The sequence below is a fragment of the Oncorhynchus kisutch genome, linkage group LG5 (genome assembly GCF_002021735.2).
Source record: "Oncorhynchus kisutch isolate 150728-3 linkage group LG5, Okis_V2, whole genome shotgun sequence".
Taxonomy (NCBI): domain Eukaryota; kingdom Metazoa; phylum Chordata; class Actinopteri; order Salmoniformes; family Salmonidae; genus Oncorhynchus; species Oncorhynchus kisutch.
In genome coordinates, this window is record NC_034178.2 from 12,345,304 (window position 1) to 12,366,707 (window position 21,404).

The 21,404-nt window shown below is 47.7% G+C and overlaps 1 protein-coding gene across 3 annotated transcripts in view; it reads right to left on the reverse strand.

Moving 5' to 3' along the window:
• ahr1b (aryl hydrocarbon receptor 1b) overlaps positions 1-21,404 on the reverse strand; it is an 81,429-nt gene that overhangs the window by 18,495 nt on the left and 41,530 nt on the right. The window contains exons 5-8 of one of the 3 annotated variants that reach the window (XM_020482626.2): positions 18,821-18,910; positions 15,527-15,650; positions 14,412-14,545; positions 3,690-3,892 (exon numbers count right to left, since the gene is read on the reverse strand). In XM_020482626.2, the coding sequence (XP_020338215.1) occupies positions 3,690-3,892; positions 14,412-14,545; positions 15,527-15,650; positions 18,821-18,910 (551 nt within the window). Of the gene's footprint in view, positions 1-3,689; positions 3,893-14,411; positions 14,546-15,526; positions 15,651-16,020; positions 16,244-18,820; positions 18,911-21,404 lie in introns of those variants that run through there. The other 2 variants (XM_031824496.1, XM_031824497.1) reach the window with 2 other exon arrangements.

A 21,404-nucleotide genomic window follows, 5' to 3' on the forward strand; every position in this document is an offset into this window, starting at 1 on the left:
TAAGTTAGCTAACCAACAAGTGATGAAAGCTAGCTAGCTACATCTTGCCAAGTAGGGTTTTTCACAAGGCTAAAGTCACCATGTGTAAACTTCTGACCTAAACACTTGCGTGCAATTGGATCAGAAATAAACTAGCGATTGTCCTTGGCAGCCAATTTAAAGTTACCTAGCTAAGTAACCTTAGCCAACGTAAGACTAACATTAGATCATGTGTACGGTCAGTTCACGCGCCACAATATATCATATCATAACGTAACTAACTTTAACTATATAGTTCAGTTTAAAACCGCCAAACGTTGGGAAAACTGCCACTCTAATCACGTTCATTTGCATTGTACAGACCAAGTTACGGTAACGAGGTAGCCATATTTCAGACAGGATAAACCCTGCAGTTAGTTAGTTACGCTGCATTTCCTCGACTAAGAACAACCAAGACCACAAAACATAGCCAAGAAAACAAATTGATTTGTTAAGAAACAGGGAGTGAGTTATGTTGAACCGCATGTAGTAAATGGTTGAACCCCAAACACACACGTAAACAGAACCTCGGTTGTGCATGCTTACCAGACAGACTGACAGCATCGCTGTTTCATAACACTTGTCGAATACATTCCTGCTCCGGCATAAACTGTCTCTCTTGCCGTCTTGACATTTATGATCCAAATGCGTGCACATAGTGTCAAATTACTTTTCTGTGTGTTCACAGAAAATCTCAAATCGCCATCCACAAGTAAAACGTAGTGAGGGTGCTGCACCAGGTTAAAACAACATCAGAATCATTGCTTGCTTAGTGAATTGCTGTGTGCCAGTCAGTCTCATAGACTATACGTAACATAGTAAACGTAAATCCGGCACACTGAAATAAGTATGTTAATGTTACGTTTGGTATGGTTACATCAGACAGAAGGTTACTTAAAGGAGACTGTACCTACATCTCTATTTTTCATGTAAATGGCATGTACCCAAAAAACAAACCAAATCACAAAAAAAGTGTCTGGATCCTTCTATAACATGCCATCACAAATAGAGATTTACTTCAGAAATAGGAAAAGTCTCGAGGGTGGAAGGATGGGCGTATAACAAGGATGTCTAGCAACTCAAACATAGCTAAAATTGTCCATGATGAGACTTAAACTAACTGCTTACTACTTGTTAGCTACTTTGCAACTACTTAGCATGTAAGCTAACCCTTCCCATAACCTTAAAACCCTTTAACATAACTCCTAACATTAACCCTTTAACCTCACTCCTAACCTTAAACCCTATCCTAGAAAACGTTAGCCACCTAACATATCCTACATATTGCAAATTAATTAGGACATATCTAGACCATTCTTCATTTATAGTTTTGACAGCCCCCTCCCGACACACACACTTATTTATATTTATTAGGTGGTCTTGCTAGAACAGAGGAGAGATCAGCTCTCACTCTCAAGGAGGAAGTTGTTGCACTCATTCGTGAGATGCACGCCATCCCTCCCTTGGTTTTTGCCTAAGCACTACACAGATGATTCAAATAACCAACTCACCATCAAGCTTTGATTATTTGAATCAGCTGTGTAGTGCCTGGGCAAAAAACAGACACCACTGTGTGATGTCAGTGTAGACCACTGTTGTCCTGGGAACATTTGGATGACGACCTCCTGATCAGCTCGCGTCTGACGCACCAGGGCTGTCCCCTTTATGTGTCCCTAGTCATTTCCACCGAAGTGGATGACTATGATATATTCATGGTCACACCTCGCTTTGGTGAGAAATAATTTTTCAGAACCCTTCCATTGAGAACAGCTCATCCATATTTTGTGCTCCTGTAGTCATCTAACCCACTACATTGTGTAATCGCATAGTAAATATTTGCTAGAGTCTTTGTTTCCTTGCTCTTGCCAATTTGCTTTGAGCAATGATAAGTAGGAGTATAAACTGGGATCTTATCAATAAATAAGGAGAGCATGTGTTATGCTGTATTATAAACTGGGTGGTTGAGCCCTGAATGCTGATTGGCTGAACGCCATATACCACCGGTTTATTTTTACTCTTCTAATTACGTTGGTAACCAGTTTATAATAGCTAGCTATAAGGCACCTCAGGGGTTTGTGGTATATGACCAATATACCACAGCTAAGGGCTATATCCAGGCACTTCGCATTACGTTGTGCGAAATAACAGCCCTTAGCTGTGGTATATTGGCCATATACCACACCCCCCCGGGACTTATTGCTTAATTATGTTGTATAATAATGTTGCATAATCACCTTCCAGTGTAAAGAACATGGAAATAAAATTAAAAAATATATATTTTTAAGTGAGAATAAATAGGCATTGGTCTGAAGCCAAAAACGAAAGCAAATTCACGAGCACCCATGCTCTACCAAGGTTTTCCAGCACACAGCTTTCACCAACTACAGTAGCTATGTTGATATTGTACTTCAAACTATGTATCATTTGGCTGTATGTATTTTTTGACCTAGGCCTGTTGTAAATTCATATTATTGTTGCTTCACCATCTTTATTGCAAAAATAAATACAAGTACAAACATAACTTATTTGAAACACAATTGGTTCTGAGCTTATGTCAATATTACACAGGTAAGCTAACGGTTACAGAAATCAGGCATGCAGACAGGCTCTAACTATCTGAGCTACTATGTCCAACGCACGTGTAACAGTATATCTTTAGTCCGTACCCTCGCCCATACCTGGGCGCGAACCAGGGACGCTCTGCACACGTCCACAGTCACCCTCGAAGCATCGTTACCCATCGCTCCACAAAAGCCACGGCCCTTGCAGAGCAAGGGGAACCACTACTTCAAGGTCTCAGAGTGAGTGACTTCACCGATTGAAACGCTACCAGCGCGCACCACCGCTAACTAGCTAGCCATTTCGCATCGGCTACACATGCACCACCTATTGTTATGTTGGCCACCTACACCTAAAAAAAGGATGTTATTATGATAATTTATTTTTAAAGATATGTTTTGCTAAAATAAATGTTTTAGCAAATACAGGCATGCACCACATTACTACAAGACGAAACAGCTAAAAAGCATGAAAAGGTAGCGTAATGAGAACTTCTCACTGTGGTGTGTGAAGAATCAAATACTTTACCTTGCATGTGGTACAAATCACATTATTGTGGAAGCACCTCCTCTAAGAGCCTGAATTAGGCTGTTTGAGAAAGTTTGAATCCTATTCAATCTGCCTACACATAGTTTGAAGTACAATCCCAACATAGCTATTGTAGTAGGTCAAAGCTGTGTGCTGGAAAACCTTAGTAGAGCATGGGCGGAATAGGCATTGTGGTGCTTGTGAATTTCCTTTCCTTTTTGGCATCAGACTATTCTTACTTAAAACACTTTTTAGTTGTTTTTTATTAGAGACAGAATATGGACAGAATAATCATTGCAAGTCTATTATACAATAGGACATCAATGGCAGTGAAAACATGTTTGAATTACCACTACTTCAAACATATTATAGCCACATGACAAGAAATTGCTCTTCACAGTAACAAACACCCTAGCAACACCCCCGCAGGCAAAACTGGTTGAAATGACCTCATTACAACCAGAATACAACTAATTCTGTTTTTAAAAGGGGATCTATTGATGTTAATTCAACCAGCTATAACCGGTGGAACTTTAACAACATCCCATCATAATGTGAAGTAAGACTGAATAGTGTGGGCATACTTGGCATCGCAGGCCATGGGGGTGAAGTCCAGCTTGTGTTTGGTCCTGAAGATCATGTTCTTGGTCCTGATCTCCAGAATGGATGGAGGCTGGAGGGGTGTAGCGATGGCAAACAGGGCCAGCTGGGGGGGCACGTTGCAGCCGTCATCCAGCCGGCAGTTCTGGCCATGCAGGAACTTCAGACGGCCTTGGAGGGTCAGGGCCTGGGGAGAAGAAACAAAGAGCTGGTTGGTCCAGGCTTTCTCATACAGTATTTGTTCGGAAACCAATAGCCGAGTAATGAACGAGACTTGGGAGGATAGCAACGTGAGACGACAGTATCAAATCAAATCACATTTTATTTGTCACATGCGCCGAATACAACAGGTGTGTAGACCTTACAGTGAAATGCTTACTTACAAGCCCTTAAACAATGCAGTTTTAAGAAAATACCTTAAAAAAGTAAGAGATAGGAATAGCAAATCATTAGAGAGCAGCAGTAAAATAACAATAGTGGGGCTATTTACAGGGGGTACCGGGACAGAGTCAATGTGCGGGGGTACCGGTGTCGAGTTAATTGAGGTAATATGTACATGTATGTAGAGTTATTAAAGTGACTATGCATAGATACTAACAGAGAGTAGCGTGGGGGCAATGCAAATAGTATGGGTAGCCATTTGATTAGATGTTCAGGAATCTTATGGCTTGGGGGTAGAAGCTGTTTAGAAGCCTCTTGGACCTAGACTTGGCGCTCCGGTACCGCTTGCCGTGTGGTAGCAGTCTATGACTAGGGTGGCTGGAGTCTTTGACAATTTTTAGGGCCTTCCTCTGACACCACCTGGCATAGAGGTCCTGGATGGCAGGAAGCTTGGCCCCGGTGATGTACTGGGACGTACGTACTACCCTCTGTAGTGCCTTGTGGTCGGAGGCCGAGCAGTTGCCATACCAGGCAGTGATGCAACCCGTCAGGATGCTCTCGATGGTGCAGCTGTAAAACCTTTTGAGGATCTGAGGATCCATGCCAAATCTTTTCAGTCTCCTGAGGGGGAATAGGTTTTGTCGTGCCCTCCTCACAACTATCTTGGTGTGCTTGGACCATGTTAGTTTGATGATGTGGATGCCAAGTAACTTGAAGGAACTTGAAGCTCTCAACCTGCTCCACTACAGCCCCGTTGATGAGAATGGGGGCATGCTCGGTCCTCCTTTTCCTGTAGTCCACAATCATCTCCTTTGTCTTGATCACGTTGAAGGAGAGGTTGTTGTACTTGCACCACACGGTCAGGTGTCTGCCCTCCTCCCTATAGGCTATCTCATTGTTGTCGTTGATCAGGCCTATGACACTGTTGTGTCATTGGCAAACATAATGATGGTTTTGGAGTCGTGCCTGGCCGTGCAGTCATGAGTGAACAGAGAGTACAGGAGGGGACTGAGCACGCACCCCTGAGGGGTCCCTGTGTTGAGGATCAGCGTAGCGGATGTGTTGTTACCTACCCTTACCACCTGGGGGCAGCCCGTCAGGAAGTCCAGGATCCAGAGGGAGGTGTTTAGTCCCAGGGTCCTTAGCTTAGTTATTAGCTTTGAGGGCACTATGGTGTTGAACATGGGCAGTATTCAATGAATAGCATTTTCACATAGGTGTTCCTTTTGTCCAGGTGGATCTGTTGGGGCAGTATGCAAATTGGAGTGAATCTAGGATTTCTGGGATAATGGTGTTGATGTGAACCATGACCAGCCTTTCAAAGCATTTCATGGCTGCAGACGTGAGTGCTACCGGTCAGTAGCTATTTAGGCAGGTTACCTTATAATAGGAGTAGAAAATACTATTAGTAAATACTAAAAGTATACTATTATATTACTAAAATAAAATAGTAGTATTTAAATATTACTCGTGTTTGTGCACTTGAAGCTCTCAACCTCTCAAGTTTGTCTGGTACCAATGGAATAGTTTCAAAAGTGCAAAGTGTAAACCCTGCACATCTGACACCACAGACAGAGGAAATCGAAAAGATGAAAGTATTTGAAAGAAAATGGATACTAATTGAACCCAGGTCTGGTGTAGAGATTCACGAGCACAACAAAACTTGCTTCAGTCACGTTTGTTCATGAATGAGAAGCTGGCTGTATGTTCCACATATAGGATTTCCCAGACATCAACAATCAAACTGCTCAGACAACAATAGAGTTCACACTCAGATGAATGATGAGCATATTGATTGCTGGTACACTTTATGGTACTGTGCTTTAAGTATTTATTTAAGGCACATTTAATTCTATCACATATACTTGTACTGAGGCTTGCTCATGGCAGTGGCTGCATCTGCACCGGCAGGATGATGGGGGCGATGGCCCAAGGCCACGTAAAGCGGCTTGGTGCCCACGATACGGCCATTCATCTCCATCACAGCCTTGGTGGCCTCCTCGGGGGAGGAGAGGGAAACAACAGCCTTTGCCTCCGGCCGCTCTCCGTCCGCTCTCCGTCATCACCTTGGCACTGATGATTGTTTTCCGAATGCAGAAAACACCTTCCTTAAACGGTGATCATTAAAGGCATCATCCAGGTTCTTTACAAAGAGATTTATACCTCTGTATTTGGCCTTGGGGTCAGGCTTCTTCTGCCCAAACTTGAGTTTCAGCAACGTCTGGCGCTCTGCTTTCTTCTGGGCACGGCCTACATATATCGGCCTCCCGTTTTAGCTCCTTCCTGCTCATCTCGTTCACGGCTCTCTGTGCATCCTCATGCCCCTCGAAGCAAACAAAACCGAACCCACTCGACTTCCCCTTATCGTCTTTCATAACCTTGACACTAACTGTTGGTCCATATTTTCCAAAAAGCTCCATCAGTTTCTCATCGTTCATGTCTCTGCCAAGATTCTTGACAAACACGTTGAACTCTCTGGCCTTGGCTTCAAGTACCTCCTCTCACTCTTTGCGTGACTTAAAGCACTCGATACACACTTTTTCGTTATCCCATTAACATGCCATTTAATTTCTCGATGGCTCTATCAGCAGCCTCTTGTGTCTTGTATTCAATATAACCATAACCCTTGGAATGGCCATTCTCGTCACAAACTACCTTGCTAGAGTAGATGTCTCCAAATGCTGAGAAGGTCTCGTACAGGTTTTTGTTTATCGACTTCTTATCCAGGTTCCTGATGAAGATGTTTCCCACCCCACTCTTCCTCAGGGTACGTTTTGGTGGAGGTCATCAACATACAAAGAATTCATTTAGGAGATTTTGGACCTAATTCACACGTTATCGAAGCTAGATCAAGAGCACAGATTGACAGGTGAATGAACAGCTGTCACGTGTTTAAATTCCCCGGAACTGACTCGTTTGTGATGTCATAAGTGATGTAGCGTCAAATGCAACTCTGATGTGCCATCTTCCCTTTATTGCATCATAGTCATGTAGTTTACAGGATTTAGATCGCAAACAGAAACATTTCAATTTTAAACACATAAATACATGTACCTCAATCTGTATTTTTTGTGGGGGGAAGTTTGGGAAGTCAGAGAGAGATATATAGACAGAAATGACTATTATAACTTCAACCCAGGATACACATGGCAAACACTAAGCATGTCCTCTTCATCGATGGATAAAAGTATGCCAAATAATAAAATAGAAAACTAGTAGGTTTGAATGATTGTTATTGTCAAATCGTGCAGACTCATGTTAGAGGAATAGCATTTGGTTCACAGTCGTTCCACCTTCAGTGAGAGGTTGAATGAGCAATACCCCTGTAAAACTGAACCGTTTAAAAATGTAATCGAGCTCTGGGTCAGTCAGGCTTGCTATTTCTATCTGTTTGTATACTACAGTGGGGTGTTATTCATTTGTATGCTGTAAAGAGAGCTGAGGAGTGTCAGGAGAGAGTGAATGCTTCAAACAATCTTCTGTAGCCAACCACAGCAGTCTAGACTAGAGAGAGACTAGGACTCTCTCCTCGCTCTCCCGTTCAAATGCATAACATATTCCTCTGCTGCCTTTGTGACAATGAAGATGATATCACGTGTGCTCACTTCTCAGTGCCTGTTTCTCAGTGTCTGTGCCTGAAACAGTTTCTGTTTCTCAGTGTCTGTGCCTGAAACAGTTTCTGTTTCTCAGTGTCTGTGCCTGAAACAGTGCCTGTTTCTCAGTGTCTGTGCCTGAAACAGTGCCTGTTTCTCAGTGTCTGTGCCTGAAACAGTGCCTGTTTCTCAGTGTCTGTGCCTGAAACAGTGCCTGTTTCTCAGTGTCTGTGCCTGAAACAGTGACTGTTTCATTTCTCCCCGTCGCACGCAATCAGCATTATTTACAACAGTCACCTCTAGAAAGGAGAGAGAGAGAGAGAGAGAGACACACACACAAAGACAGAGAGAGACAGAGAGAGAGAGAGAGACACACACACACAAAGACAGAGAGAGAGAGAGAGAGACACACTCAAAGACAGAAAGAGAGAGAGAGAGAGAGAGAGAGACACACAAAGACAGAAAGAGAGAGAGAGAGGGACACACACACAAAGACAGAGAGAGACAGAGAGAGAGAGAGAGAGAGACACACAAAGACAGAGAGAGAGAGAGAGAGAGAGAGAGAGAGAGAGAGACACACACAAAGACAGAAAGAGAGAGAGAGAGAGACACACACACAAAGACAGAGAGAGAGAGAGAGAGAGAGAGATAGACACACAAAGACAGAGAGAGAGAGAGCAGAAGATGGGGAGAGAGAGAGCAGAAGATGGAGAGAGAGAGCCCAGTCTTAATGGCTGAGCCTGTCTTTGAGCCTGTCTCTCTGTCCCTCGCTAGGCTGACTGGAGGCCCTTTGATCACACTGTAAACATACAGGATCCCCTGTCATCCCCAGCCATAACCCAGCAGGCCATGACCCTGCTCATCAAATTGCTAATTAGAAAAGCCAGGGAAGCCTTTGAATGTGAACTTTTAGACTGATAAAACTTTCAGACGCTCCTCCTCCCCTGCCTGCAAGAGCCCCAGAGGGACAGTGTAGAACTACACTAATTTACAATGAAACACACACGCACATCCACACACTACACTACAGTAGAACCATCCATCTATCTCCATCACGTAGATGCGTGGTACACCTTGATAACAAACAATTCAGAACAGCAGTGCATGCAGGTCTCACGGTTCGCTGGGGGGGGCAGAAAGACTTATTTATATTCATAGTAAGTAACCGACATGTGACATGTCAGTGTCAGGCTCGCTCTGAGCTCTTTGTGTGACATGACAGGACAGGACAGGAAGCATCGGAGAAGATACTTAGAGAGCTATGTTATGTTCTGTTCCTTCTCCGTGGCCTGTTTCCACGGTAACACACCAGTTCCTCCACTGACAGTGATGAGTGTCATGGAGCTAATGAAAGTGAACTTCTTCTTCTGTCCCTGTTAAAACGTTAGGACGTAGAGCTAATTGGCTTTGAGTAATTACTAGGAGTTGAGGTGCACTGGGATGGTATTTTGAAGTTCCGGCCTGCCCTGTGGATTTCTGCTTAAGCTGCAGGTTAGGAACATACTGGACCTTCAGGTTAGGAACATACTGGACCTTCAGGTTAGGAACATACTGGACCTTCAGGTTAGGGACATACTGGACCTTCAGGTTAGGGACATACTGGACCTTCAGGTTAGGGACATACTGGACCTTCAGGTTAGGGACATACTGGACCTTCAGGTTAGGGACATACTGGACCTTCAGGTTAGGGACATACTGGACCTTCAGGTTAGGGACATACTGGACCTTCAGGTTAGGGACATACTGGACCTTCAGGTTAGGGACATACTGGACCTTCAGGTTAGGGACATACTGGACCTTCAGGTTAGGGACATACTGGACCTTCAGGTTAGGGACATACTGGACCTTCAGGTTAGGGACATACTGGACCTTCAGGTTAGGGACATACTGGACCTTCAGGTTTGGGACACACTGGACCTTCAGGTTAGGGACACACTGGACCTTCAGGTTAGGGACACACTGGACCTTCAGGTTAGGGACACACTGGACCTTCAGGTTAGGAACACACTGGACCTTCAGGTTAGGAACACACTGGACCTTCAGGTTAGGAACACACTGGACCTTCAGGTTAGGAACACACTGGACCTTCAGGTTAGGAACACACTGGACCTTCAGGTTAGGAACACACTGGACCTTCAGGTTAGGAACACACTGGACCTTCAGGTTAGGATCACACTGGACCTTCAGGTTAGGATCACACTGGACCTTCAGGTTAGGGACACACTGGACCTTCAGGTTAGGGACACACTGGACCTTCAGGTTAGGGACACACTGGACCTTCAGGTTAGGGACATACTGGACCTTCAGGTTAGGGACATACTGGACCTTCAGGTTAGGGACACACTGGACCTTCAGGTTAGGAACACACTGGACCTTCAGGTTAGGGACATACTGGACCTTCAGGTTAGGGACATACTGGACCTTCAGGTTAGGGACATACTGGACCTTCAGGTTAGGGACATACTGTACCTTCAGGTTGGGAACATACTGGTACCTTCTGTTTATGTAATGAAGGGCTGTAGTTGAATAGAACGCTACTAGAGCAGTACAAATGACCTAGTCTCTCATTTAAATGGCCAGCACGCAAGATTTGGTTCTGGTTGGGGAACATACCTTCTGTTTATGTAATGAAGGTCTGGACTTGCTACTACTAGGTTACGAATGATCACGGAACCAGAAACAAATATTGCATGCGCTGGTCAGCTAACAGTGTATCACGAGAGATTACAGCACAGACGACCAGGATGAACTAATGAAACTACTGTATGTATGTGTGTCAATTCACTGGGACATGCAACTGTCAAACCAGCAAAAGCAGAATTCTTTGAGCTTGATTTATGTGACAGCTTGAATCTCCTACTGGAATATTGATGGGGCTGTGTCTCCCGCTCAAAGTCGGTCTCCAGTGCAATCTTTGTGGAGATAACATTGCACATGAGTGAATGTCGACGCAAGACATTCTCACAGGAAGAAATGGCTTTTTCCTGAGACAAACGGTAGCCCCCTAAGATTCCGTGGCCTACTAGCTGACGGATTCAAACGACAACAAGAACCGTGCAAGGACTTGTGTGTTTGAGATCGAGACGACAGGCATTATTATAATGAACAATGTCAAGTTAAATATTGTTTGATTTATAAAACAAGAGAACATTATCATTTATGCACATGCCTCTCTTTTACTTTCTATAACAGCTGAATGCTCGAGGGCGAATGTAATTAGAGTTCACAGAACTTCAGCAAAACGAGGAAAAGCAAAAAGGATTCAATTAACTTGTTCATTATCCTTCTACTAGAGTCAGATACAATACAACATGCTGTATGTAATAAAACCCTCATATAATACGAACATGATGTTTAGGAGGGAACCGATGACCCCCGGATGAGACTTGGACCGCGTCCTAAATGGCACCCTATCCCCAATTTAGCACACTGATTTTGACAAGAGGTTTATAGGGCTGTGGCAAAAGTGGTGCACTTATACAGGGGATAGGGTGTCATTTGGGACACACCCTTTGTACAAGGCTGAGGGGGCCTTGAGGGGAGACGGAAGTCATTGAAGATTATAGAGGACATGCAAGGAAGGGATAAAACACCAAAGTACTGTAATGTAACTGGACACTGTGTCCTCCGCTCTGCGTCCTCTGTAGTGATTACGTCAACAATTCAAAGATGAGATAAAAATGGTGCACAAGGTTTACGAGAACGGTAATTGGAATTCATTTCTTTCTTCTTCTCCTTGATGAGTTTAAGTTGGGCTTCATCCTCCCTCCTCCCCTCAACTAACCTCTCCCTGACTCTGTCCACCCCTCCCCTGCTCTCCCTGTTTCCTATTTCTCCTCCTCCTCTCGGCCCGTATCCTCTCACGCGAGGCCAGGATGGTGTGGTGGGTCTTATGGCCCTCTCCTCCCATCTCCCCCTAGCACTTGTTCATTGATCCTGCTGGGCATAAGGTGAGGTGCAATGATGTCAGGAGTCTACCCTCAAATAGCAATAGGATTACCAAAACAATGCTATGGAAATTAGTCCGAGACAAACCCTGGGCTTACCGCTCACGCAAATGACCTCCGCAGAGTTGAGAAGTACCCCGATCTTACTCTCCTTTCTTCTTCCCTTCCCCCTCCCCTCCCGTCCCAAACCACCAGCCCCCCCGCTACTCTGCATGGTCCTGATCTGTACTGGTGAGATGGAGAGGCTTGGAGGAGTGGAGGGGGCGAGGGGGTCATGCCACGGTCTCTCCCTTGTGCTCACCGGGCAGGAGGTCCCGCTCTGACACACCCACACCACGAGCCCTGCATGCCAGCTTTAACCGAAAACACAGGCTCTCACAGCTCTCTGAGTATGCTATTCTAACTGCACACGGACCATCCTGCAGGCCCCTACAGCAATACATTGACTTGTATGTTACTGTGTTCTAGCCCAGTCTCTCTCTCTCGCGCTCTCTCTCTCTCTCTCTCTCTCGCTCTCTCATCCAGCACAAACTTTTTGTCTGAGGAGAAGAATGAGTCCTTTGGGAGTCCTCGAGCTACTCTGACTAAGCAAATTCCTCTCTGGTTGCTCTCCTCCAGATTAAAGCCCTTTCCCCACGACCCTGTGGCTCTTTAAGACGGATTATCGAGGGTGGGTAGTGGCTTCTGATCCCGCTGTGGTCTGAAGTGGTACGACCCCCCGCTGACCAAGCTAATAGGCTCTCTATGGCTCTCTAGCTACTGTAGCTGGGAGAAAATCCTTTGGCCTCAGAGTGCTGGGATGGTGACGGAGAAGTGGAGAAAGGGGGTGATAGGGTAGGGGGAAAGGAGTGGGCAGGGATAGAAGGGGGGAGGTAGGGGAGGAAGGGGGTGATAGGGTAGGGGGAAAGGAGTGGGCAGGGATAGAAGGGGGGAGGTAGGGGAGAAAGGGTTGGGGGAAAGGAGTGGGCAGGGATAGAAGGGGGGAGGTAGGGGAGGAAGGGGGTGATAGGATAGGGGGAAAGGAGTGGGCAGGGATAGAAGGGGGGAGGTAGGGGAGGAAGGGGGTGATAGGGTAGGGGGAAAGGAGTGGGCAGGGATAGAAGGGGGGAGGTAGGGGAGGAAGGGGGTGATAGGATAGGGGGAAAGGAGTGGGCAGGGATAGAAGGGGGGAGGTAGGGGAGGGAAGGGGGTGATAGGGTAGGGGGAAAGGAGTGGGCAGGATAGAAGGGGGGAGGTAGGGGAGGAAGGGGGTGATAGGGTAGGGGGAAAGGAGTGGGCAGGGATAGAAGGGGGGAGGTAGGGGAGGAAGGGGGGTGAATAGGTTAGGGTGGAAAGGAGTGGGCAGGGATAGAAGGGGGGAGGTAGGGGAGGAAGGGGGTGATAGGGTAGGGGGAAAGGAGTGGGCAGGGATAGAAGGGGGGGAGGTAGGGGGGGAAGGTTTAAGGGGGAGGGAAGGGGGGTGATAGGGTTAGGGGGAAAGGAGTGGGCAGGATAGAAGGGGGGAGGTAGGGAGGAAGGGGGGTGATAGGGTAGGGGGAAAGGAGTGGGCAGGGATAGAAGGGGGGAGGTAGGGGAGGAAGGGGGTGGATAGGATAGGGGGAAAGGAGTGGCAGGGATAGAAGGGGGGAGGTAGGGGAGGAAGGGGGTGAATAGGGTAGGGGGAAAGGAGTGGGCAGGGATAGAAGGGGGGAGGTAGGGGAGGAAGGGGGTGATAGGATAGGGGGAAAGGAGTGGGCAGGGATAGAAGGGGGGGAGGTAGGGGAGGAAGGGGGTGATAGGGTAGGGGGAAAGGAGTGGGCAGGGATAGAAGGGGGGAGGTAGGGGAGGAAGGGGGTGATAGGGTAGGGGGAAAGGAGTGGGCAGGGATAGAAGGGGGGGAGGTAGGGGAGGAAGGGGGTGATAGGGTAGGGTGAAAGGAGTGGGCAGGGATAGAAGGGGGGAGGTAGGGAGGAAGGGGGTGATAGGGTAGGGGGAAAGGAGTGGGCAGGGATAGAAGGGGGGAGGTAGGGGGGAGGTAGGGGAGGAAGGGGGTGATAGGGTAGGGGGAAAGGAGTGGGCAGGGATAGAAGGGGGGAGGTAGGGGAGGAAGGGGGTGATTAGGGTAGGGGGAAAGGAGTGGGCAGGGATAGAAGGGGGGAGGTAGGGGAGGAAGTGAACGGCAGCCTTGCATTTTCTAGCTGGGAGAAAATAGCATCCTTTGGTCAGAATGGGGGAGGAAGCACTGGAATGTAGAATGCTCAGATTTCTGCAGAGGGAGGATAGGAGGGGTGACATAGGGGGGTGGAGGGGATTCTGTAGTTCAGGGATCAGTAGTGGAGGGTAGCTCTGGGATAGGGGGGGGTTCAGTAGCCCTGTAAAGCGCCTGCCTCTGGGGCTCTCTGGCGGGAGTCGGGACACCCCACACCAGGAGCCAGACTAGAAGTGTCGGGGTATTCCCAGGCCTTTGTTCTTGTACGGCTCAGCCTCCCTCAGTACAGTCATGGGACACAGTCACAGTGGCACTCTCTTCTAATAAAGCTGAGGTGTGATCTGACACACACACTTGTATATGTACGCACGCAAGCAAGAGTGCAGTACACATGGAAGTAAGGACGCTCGCACGCATGCCTTCTTCCTTATACACATGCATACACAGACCATAAGTCCAACAATGGCTGTCTTCAATGGAGGGCAAATCTCTAACATGAGCTCAAACATTGCAAGAATAATCTTCCCAAAAGGAGTCAGTCTCCAGTACTCCTGTGTGTATGAGGTTGAGAGAGGGGGAATATGATTGGTTACAAACCAGGAAGCCAGAAGAGTTGTCGAGGAGACAGCGGAAGCGACAGACGAAGTTCCTTTCCAGGAAGGAGGAGTTCTCTGGAGGCAGCTGGTCGGGGTTATAGGTCACCAGGGATGAGCTGGGGACTGGTTTTCCATCTGAGGAATAGAAACAGGACAAGGACAAAGTCAAATCACTATATTCAATGGCTACTTCATTTGTGGTCTATTAATATGTCTGTTCAACAGGGTTCCGATGCTCCTAGAGTACGGTATGTTTGGTGAGTGTGTGTATGTGCATGTGTGTGTGGGTGTGTAGCTCTAGTCTGTCCCTCCCTCTCTCCATTCCGTGCCTGTTCTAAAGTACCACGGTGATGCTACGGTAGCTCTAACCCCTGCCTAATTAAAACAGACGGCTGTGTGTGTTCTAACATTTACCCTCATAGTCATGGAGTGCCTGATAAAGGTCACCACTCTCTCTCTCTCTCTCTCTCTGTCCCTCCCTCCCTCTCTCCCTCCCTCCCTCTCTCTCTCTCTCCCATCTCCTTCTCTCTCTCTCTCCCATCTCCTTCCCTCTCTCTCTCCCATCTCCTTCCCTCTCTCTCTCCCATCTCCTTCCCTCTCTCTCTCCCATCTCCTTCCCTCTCCCATCTCCTTCCCTCTCTCTCTCCCATCTCCTTCCCTCTCTGCACAGAGCTCCACTGGGGAAATTGGGGTCAGCTGTTTTTAGGGAAAAGTTAGCCCATTGGGTGTGAGTGACTTCAGGCTGACTCATTGCAGTTCTTCATTTGATCATGTTTTCATGATCAAACCAGTATGGTGTAAACTGTCACTGAATCTGTGTGTCACTTTAAAGTTAAACGGCTACTTCAAATCGACTAAGTATCATACTGAAACAAAGCATCAAACTGGCATCTCGTATTTATCTGTATTCTTTTCTGCTAGTAGTTCACCTCAGCCCCTTCCACAAGTTCAATGAATTATTATGGCATATATATGCCATCTGTAAATGTGCAACAGAGCATCAAACATACATCGCTAGCTAGTAATGTGAAAGGCTTCACAGTGGCCTTGGACAGCTTTGTGAAAATGCGTCGGCCCGGCATAAATGGGGACAGTGAGACGCAGTGTAAGACTGACCTGGGGGTGACTCCACCTGCTGGGGCACGGCCGGGGGGTTGAGAGCCCAGTGCAGGTTCCTCCTAAACTCCTGCTGGTCCTCAGTGTGGATCAGATCAAACACACTCTGGTGCATCACGTCCGTCTGGGACGAGGAGAGAAAGAGAGAGGTCTTCGGAACAGTCACGTGTACCAGCACATAGGACTGGGAACTATTGTCTGACTTCCTGAAAAATAACCTACACACAATTGAATTCACCCCTGTAGAATCAGTAAGGTGACGCTCACATACATACACACACACACACACACACACACACACACACACACACACACACACACACACACACACACACACACACACACACACACACACACACACACACACGACCCCTTGTTTTGTGGGCTTGCAGTGAGGAGGAAGGTTAGGGCATCAGCTGGACCACCTCAGACATGGACACAGCACAGCCTGAGGTTCCGTATCACACTAGCATCTCAGTGCTACTTCTCATTACCATTCACACAGCTCCACAACAGGCAGCCACATCCAAAAGGATTTCGGTCAGCGCTGTAGATGTGAAGTGAGGGTTGTTGAAATGAAACGAGGCCTGAGAGGTGTGGCTCACACTGTGGGAACATTTCTTCTACAGCAGCTTGTAGCTACAGTGCCTTGCAAAAGTATTCACCCCCTTGGCATTTTTCCTATTTTGTTTCATTACAACCTTTCAATTTAAATTGATTTTTATTTGGATTTCATGTAATGGACATACACAAAGCCCCTAAATAAGATCTGGTGCAACCAATTACCTTCAGAAGTCATACAATTATGTTAAATTAAATCCACCTGTGTGCAATCTAAGTGTCACATGATCTCAGTACATATACACCTGTTCTGAAAAGACCCAGAGTCTACAACACCACTAAGCAAGGGGTACCACCAAGCAAGCGGCACCATGAAGACCAAGGAGCTCTCCAAACAGGTCAGGGACATAGTTGTGGAGATGTACAGATCAGGGTTGGGTTATAAAAAAAATCTGAAACTTTGAACATCCCACAGAGCACCATTAAATACATTATTAAAAAATGGAAAGAATATGGCACCACAACAAACCTGCCAAGAGAGGGCCGCTCACCAAAACTCATGGACCAGGCAAAGAGGGCATTAATCAGAGAGGCAACAAAGAGACCAAAGATAACCCTGAAGGAGCTGCAAAACTCCACAGTGGAGATTAGAGTATCTGTCCATAGGACCACTTAAAGTTGTACACTCCACGGAGCTGGGCTTTACGGATGACTGACCAGAAAAAAGCCATTGCTTTTAAAATTGCTTTTAAAATAAGCAAACACATTTGGTGTTTGCCAAAAGGCATGTGGGAGACTCCCCAAACATATGGAAGAAGGTACACTGGTTAGATGAGACTTAAAGTGAGCTTTTTGGCCATCAAGGAAAACACTATGTCTGGCGCAAACCCAACACCTTTCATCACCCCGAGAACACCACCATGTTTACTATCGGCAGGGACTGGGAAACTGGTCACAATTGAAGGAATGATGGATGGCACTAAATACAGGGAAATACTTGAGGGAAACCTGTTTCAGTCTTCCAGAGATTTGAGACTGGGACGGAGGTTCACCTTCCAGCAGGACAATGGCCCTAAGCATACTGATAAAGCAACACTCGAGTGGTTTAAGGGGAAACATTTAAATGTCTTGGAATGCCCTAGTCAAAGCCCAGACCTCAATCCCATTGAGAATGGGTGAATAGTTATGCATTCTCAAGTTTTCCGTTTTTTTGTCTTATTTCTTGTTTGTTTCACATTAAAACATATTTTCTATCTTCAAAGTGGTAGGTATGTTGTGTAAATAAAATGATACAAACCCCCCCAAAATCTATTTTAATTCCAGGTCATAAGGCAACAAAATAGGAAAAGGCAATAAAATAGGAAAAATGCCAAGAGGGTGAATACTTTCGCAAGCCATTGTACAGCAGCACTGCACACCACAGGAGGTTGGTGGCACCTTAATTGGGGAGGACGGGCTCGTGGTAATGGCTGGAGCGGACTTATACATTTGACGCCATTCCATTCGCTCCTTTCTAGCCATTATTATGAGCCGTTCTCCCCTCAGCAGCCTCCAACTGATGACCACAGAGAGAAAGAAAGCTAGAGGGAGAGAGAGAGAGAGAGAGAGAGAGCGAAAAGGAGAGAGAGAGAGAGAGAAGGAAAGAGAGAAAGAGGGAGCGAGAGAGAGAGCAAAGAAAAGAGAGAGCAAGAGAGAGAGAGAGACAAAAGAAAAGAGAGAGAAGGAAAGAGAGAGAGAGAGGAGAGAGAGAAAGAGGAAGCAAGAGAGAGAGAGAGAGAGTGAGAGGAAAAGAGAGAAGGAAAGAGAGAGAGAGAGCTTCAGGGGGTGTTAATAATTGCTAATACAGCTTAGCCCAACTGTGTACGCAAGCATGGATGTTATCAAAAACGGATCCAACCTGAATAAATGAGGCTATTAGAGCAATTAATCAGCTGCTGGGGGTTAACTCAATTAAAGAAACGTAGGACAGACAGTATGCATGCTTATAGAGGTCTGTGATTAAATATGCTATAGATCAGCTCTTATTAAATTATTAACCTGCGTTTGACCTCTCTGGACGGGGTTATCAAACTCTTATCCAATGGGAAATCCTGAATCAAGCGCGCTAAAGCGCTTAGCACAGAGCAGGGCTGGGTACCAGAGGGCAGAGAGGGCGAGACTAGGGAACGGAAGGGGGCCGGAGGCGGGCCAAAAGGACAGGAAAGGACACAAGGCGGTGTTAGAGGAAGATAGCATATTGGTTTTCACCTTCATTCTGGCTGCAACTGTTGGGGAAAAGAAGGGGGGCAGGGAGCAGTAGAGTGTCTTCCAGGGCTCTCCAACCCCGTTCCTGGAGAGATACCCTCCTGCGGGTTTTCACTGCCACCCCTGCTTCAGCTTATCAACCAGCTAATGATTAGAATCTGGTGCGCTAGATTTGGTTTGCCACAGAAACCTGGAGGACTTTAGCTTTCAGTCCGTGTCCCAGCACTCCCTGTGTCGTTCCATAAATAGAACGAGGGCAGAGTCATGTTGTCGTCATAACTGGCTTGGCCTAGGCCGGGGTTGATCGAACCTCCTCCACACTCCCTCTGCGCCAGGCTGTGGCTCTGTAGGCAGGCCCAATCCTCCTCTCTCTGTGCGTGTTTGAGCGGCAGTGCGCGTGTGTGTGTGTATGATGTACGGCGTGTATGGTGTGTGTGTGCCAGTGGGTTTGAGTGGCTGTGAGCCCTGTGATCAGCAGCAGAGACTTACTTGGTGGAATCCCAGGTAATCCTGAATGGTGTGAGAGGAGTAGAATATGACCCCGTCTGCAGTGATGACCAGGACGAAACCATTAAGGGCCTGAGGAGTGAGAAACACAAACAGAAAGTTAGGGAATGTCCCTCACTGCGTTACTGCTATCAAAGACCTTTAGCGAGGGCAATTATTTGGGCTGGACAAACGAAGACTGACGAAAATGACTCACAGCTTTTGAATGATTGTGTTTGGTGTCCATCACGAGAAGACAGTGACAACCCATATTATAGTGACACACTTGTGCCATTCGGTGTGTTTTGTATTTGACTGCCAACACCAAGCATGTATAAAAGAGCAGGACAGACTACAGTGTGCAGACAGACAGATTCCTGAGGACAGGAGGTCGTTCAAACCTGAGAGAGGGGGAAACGGAGGGGGGGAAACAGAGGGGGGGAAACAGAGGGGGGGAAATGAAGGGGGGGAAACAGAGGGGGGGAAAGGAAGGGGGGGAAACGGAGGGGGGGAAAGGAAGGGGGGGGAAACAGAGGGGGGGAAAGGAAGGGGGGGGGGGAGGACAGGAGGAGGACAGGAGGAGAGGAGCGGTGGAGGAGAAGTGAGGAGAGGAGGACAGGAGAGGGGGAGGAGAGGTGAGGAGAGGAGCGGTGGAGGAGAGGTGAGGAGAGGAGGACAGGAGAGGTGAGGAGAGGAGGACAGGAGAGGTGGAGGAGAGGTGAGGAGAGGAGGACAGGAGAGGGGGAGGAGAGGTGAGGAGAGGAGGAGAGGAGGAGAGGAGCGGTGCGGTGGAGGAGAGGTGAGGAGAGGAGGAGAGGAGCGGTGGAGGAGAGGTGAGGAGGAGAGGAGCGGTGGAGGAGAGGTGAGGAGAGAAGGAGAGGAGAGGTGAGGAGGAGAGGAGAGGAGCGGTGGAGGAGAGGTGAGAAGAAGTGAGGAGAGGAGGAGAGGAGCGGTGGAGGAGAGGTGAGGAGAGAAGCGGTGGAGGAGAGGTGAGGAGAGGAGAGGAGGAGAGGAGCGGTGGAGGAGAGGTGAGGAGAGGAGCGGTGGAGGAGAGGTGAGGAGAGGAGCGGTGGAGGAGAGGTGAGGAGAGGTGAGGAGAGGAGAGGAGGAGAGGAGTGGTGGAGGAGAGGTGAGGAGAGGAGGAGAGGTGATTAGAGGAGGAGAGGAGCGGTGGAGGAGAGGTGAGGAGAAATGAGGAGAGGAGGAGAGGAGCGGTGGAGGAGAGGTGAGGAGAGGAGGTGAGGAGCGGTGGAGGAGAGGTGAGGAGAGGAGCGGTGAAGGAGAGGTGAGGAGAGGAGGAGAGGAGCGGTGGAGGAGAGGTGAGGAGAGGTGAGGAGAGGAGCGGTGGAGGAGAGGTGAGGAGAGGAGGAGAGGAGCGGTGGAGGAGAGGCAAGCGGCCCCACTCTGAGGACGTGTCACATGAACACAAAGACAGGCTGGAGTTGGGGAGGAGGAGGAGAGAGAGAGAGGGAGAAACATAACCATACAGAGTGTCTCACACTTTACTATTCCATCTCCCCCCACAATGCTCAGGGGCAAAGGAGTCGTGCTGTGGCTCTGTTCGCTCTAGGTGTGTATGCGTGCGTGGGTACACGTTCCCTAAACCAACTGACAGCACTACAGGGCAGCTGTCCTGATACTCACGCCCTCGAACACCCCATCATATTAATTTCCAACATGTCAGCAAGGAGAACCCCTTTACACAATCTGCACTGGATGGAAGCCATAGCCTCATAGCCTCCATCAAGTCCTTTTTCCATGGATGTCACCCAGAGAAACATAACCCAGATAATATCAGGTTGGATGATTCCATCCCTTTAGCAAGTTAAATAGCTATATGACTCAAATTCTACCTGGCAGACCCAACATCGTATTCCCCCAGTTAGCGTTGTGTACCGTACTTAGCTTTTGTCTGGGTAAGATATAATGAACTCAGTGTCCACAAACGGCTTGTCCAGGCCTGCATTTAGTTCTGTCTTTAAACCTGAAGGCTCCTAGTCCTGTCTGAAACCCTGACATCCATGGGATCCCGGGGAGCCTCGCAGCTGCCGGCTCATATAGTTTCTTCTTTATTATGCAGGCCTACGCTCTCTCAAAACATATCCAGAAAGCTGCCACCCCCACTGCCACCCCGGGCCATCTATAAGTCCACCCTCCTCTCCTCAGCAGCCCCGTCCTCCACTTCCTAGTGCTATCTCCATGGCCCGACGCCCCCACACTGTACACAAACACTCAGAAAGCAGAGCGGTGTTCAGGCTCTCTGTATAAATATTTAGATTAATCTGTCTAGCTGAAGAACACACAGCCATCTCCCTTGGGGGGGGGGGGGGGGGGGTCGGGGACATGGGCAGTCACCAAACATCTTGATCAAAAATGTATTTTTCATATTTAATGGGGCTGAGGACATCATGCACTTGTCCAGGATGAAAGAACGCTGCCTGCTGTAGTTCTAGCGGCCGTCGGCAGACAGAACGAAACACAGAGTGGCAAGGGGATGTGAGAGAATGGAGAGAGAGAAAAGATCACGATGGAGTAAGAGAGATGGAGAGAGCCTGTTCCAGTCGTCAACATGGCAGAGCTAGTCGTT